Source organism: Mandrillus leucophaeus, unplaced genomic scaffold (assembly GCF_000951045.1).
Source record: "Mandrillus leucophaeus isolate KB7577 unplaced genomic scaffold, Mleu.le_1.0 Scaffold10, whole genome shotgun sequence".
NCBI lineage: Eukaryota > Metazoa > Chordata > Mammalia > Primates > Cercopithecidae > Mandrillus > Mandrillus leucophaeus.
This window is the reverse complement of record NW_012098098.1, coordinates 3,650,197-3,652,677: the sequence shown is the minus strand read 5'-3', so window position 1 is coordinate 3,652,677 and position 2,481 is coordinate 3,650,197. Positions and strand designations below refer to the sequence as shown.

The 2,481-nt window shown below is 61.0% G+C and overlaps 1 protein-coding gene across 1 annotated transcript in view; it reads right to left on the bottom strand.

The window, feature by feature from the left end:
• Positions 1 to 243: 243 nt before the first annotated feature.
• The window catches only part of FOXF1 (forkhead box F1), a 4,318-nt gene continuing 2,080 nt past the window's right edge, over positions 244 to 2,481 (bottom strand). The window contains exons 2-3 of the mRNA XM_011972317.1: positions 2,296 to 2,435; positions 244 to 921 (exon numbers count right to left, since the gene is read on the bottom strand). Of these exons, the coding sequence (XP_011827707.1) occupies positions 761 to 921; positions 2,296 to 2,435 (301 nt within the window). The 3' untranslated portion in view covers positions 244 to 760. The remainder of the gene's footprint in view (positions 922 to 2,295; positions 2,436 to 2,481) is intronic.

The window sequence follows — 2,481 nt, the reverse complement described above, 5'->3', positions numbered from 1 at the left end:
ACAAAACATAACAGAAAAGGCTGAAGCGAAGGAAGAAGAGGAACGTGGAAGGGGACGGAGGCAGACGCCCGGACGGCCGCTTGCTTCGTGGCTCCTTCAATTTTCTGTTTAAAGACGGACAGTGGCTTCCGAAATGCAAGTTGTTCGCACAAAGATCCACCTGCGGTCCAAGGAGGAGACTTCCGAGGTGGGGAGGGAGATCGGGAGGGAGATCCGAGCTCTTGTCCCCTCCCGCTCCCCGGAAAAGACAGCTCTAAAGGGAGACTTGCGTATTCCAAGACATTCTTTCAAAAAAAATAAAAAATAAAAAGATAAATACTCAACCAAAAAATAAAAGTATTTGATAATGATTGGTCTCACATGTTTGCCTTTCTTCTAAAAATCTTCCTCCCCTTCTGCCATTGGCCGGAAGGAGGGGGGACCTCAGCAGAATGCCTGTGTGGATGCGGAAGGCCTTCCCCTGCACAGCACCGTCTCAGCCGGGTTCAACAGGATCAAAAACCTTTATCTACCAACGGCTGCAGTCGGATCAGACCCACCACTACCATTTCTTAACAATTTTGAGGGAGTGAGGAAGGAGGTGCCAACCGCAGCGCTGTGTCTTTGCGTTGGGGATTCCTTGCCAAATACTCCTGTTGCGGAGGGGTGGAACCCTTTTTTTCTGCCGACGGTTATACCTCGAGAATAAAGCAGTTTCTTGTGCCGGTCCAGGGTCCCTGTGACCCGCCTGCCTGCACCAGGAGGGCCGGCGGCGGCAGCCTCACATCACGCAAGGCTTGATGTCTTGGTAGGTGACCTGCTGGTGATAGTAGGAACCCCCGCCGGCCGAGTGCATGGAAGAGGACGCCATGGCGTTGAAAGAGAAGACAAACTCCTTTCGATCACACATGCTGGGCGACTGCGAGTGATACCGCGGGATGCCTGCAAGGCGAGGCGACAGGAGGGGTTGGGGGAGCAGAAGAGTTAGCCACGGTGGCTCAGAGTTCAGGCGGAGGAGCAGCGCTCCTGGGGCGCACAAGGCCTGCCAGCCTGGCTCCGGAGCACGGCGGCCTACCCGCCCTCCTCCCGGCCTTCCTGCTGCGCACCCAAGGAAAAGACTCCAGTACACTTGCCACGGCCTCGCTCCCCGCAGTGCCTGCCTGCTGCGTGCCTGTCCAGCCTCGGACCCCGTGCAGGGGCCCAGGGGGAAGTGGTGAGGGAGGCTAAGTGGAGGGCCCCTAACTCTCACGGCCGTCACCGCCAGGGCAGCCCCCTCCCCCGCCCCCCGCCGACCTCAGAGGCTCCCACTGCCGGCCGGGTGGAAGGAGAGGCCAGTGCGGAGCCAGACCAGGCCAGCAGCAGGGGTGAGAAGCAGCTTCTCCAGAGAACAGGCCCCGGAGCGGAGAAGTCCGCCACGGATAGGCTGCCTAAGGCCTCCAGGCCTGCCTCCTGCCTCCTGCCTCCTGCCTCCTGCCTCCTGGGGTTGCTGACAGCTGACCCTGGATGGGCCCTGGCGAGCTCACTCCAGCTTTTACCAGAGCTGGGCCTGCAGGCTGCGGGGAACCTGGGGCAGAATCAGGAGGCGAGGCTGCCGCATCTCCCTTGGCAGATGCTTCTGTATGTTTGGGGTGTTGGGGTATCAGGGGTGTTGAGGGTGTGGAGGCCTGAAAACTTGGATCCTAAAAAAAATGGAGCCCCCATGGCCCAGCCTGCAGCTCTGACCCTCTGGGGCCTGGCCACGCACCGCCCTGCCTCCCTCACCACAAAATGCCCCTGGACTCAGCTGTGGCTCTGCCAAACCCGGTCCCCTGAAGGCCGGGGCTGAGCCTCTGAGCGCTGGCCCAGCGGCTTTGGGCCTAACTCTTCCGTTCTGCCCAGCCCCAAGCAGAGGCAGCTCTCCAGGCAATGTGAGGGCCACCCCCGGGGGAGGGAGGGCCATCTGGCCAGGGCTGGGAGCCTTAGGTCCATCCCAGGACCTTTCCAAAGTGTAAAGGGACTTAAGGGACACAAAAGGACTTTAGGGCACTGGGGGCTGGGAAATCTTGCTAAGGACCGGCCTACCTGGTCAGGCCTGGAGCAGCCGGCAGCTGGAGTTGGAACAGAAAGAGAAACAGATTGGCCCAAACTAGGCTCAAGAAAGGTAGTCACTCTTCACAGGGGGAGAGGTCGGGCAAAGAGGCACCTTGGGGAGCTGGTGCCTCCCCTCAGCCTTGGGGTTCCGACCACAGAAGTGCAGGGGCTCGCCCCTGGCTGGGTCCCGCTGCCACTCAGATTCGACTTCCCGGGGACCAGGACGCCCTCGGCCTCCCCACTCACCTTGCAGCTCGGCTGGGGCGTTGTGGCTGTTCTGATGCAGATACGGCTGCTCCAGGGAATGCGTGGAGAGGCTGCCGGACAGGGGGTTGGCCGCGGGGTTACAGGGGGACAGGGGCTGCTGCTTGATGTAAGAGGCGCCGCTGTTGAGTGCCGCGGAGGCCGAGGGCGGCCAAGCCGCCGCCGAGC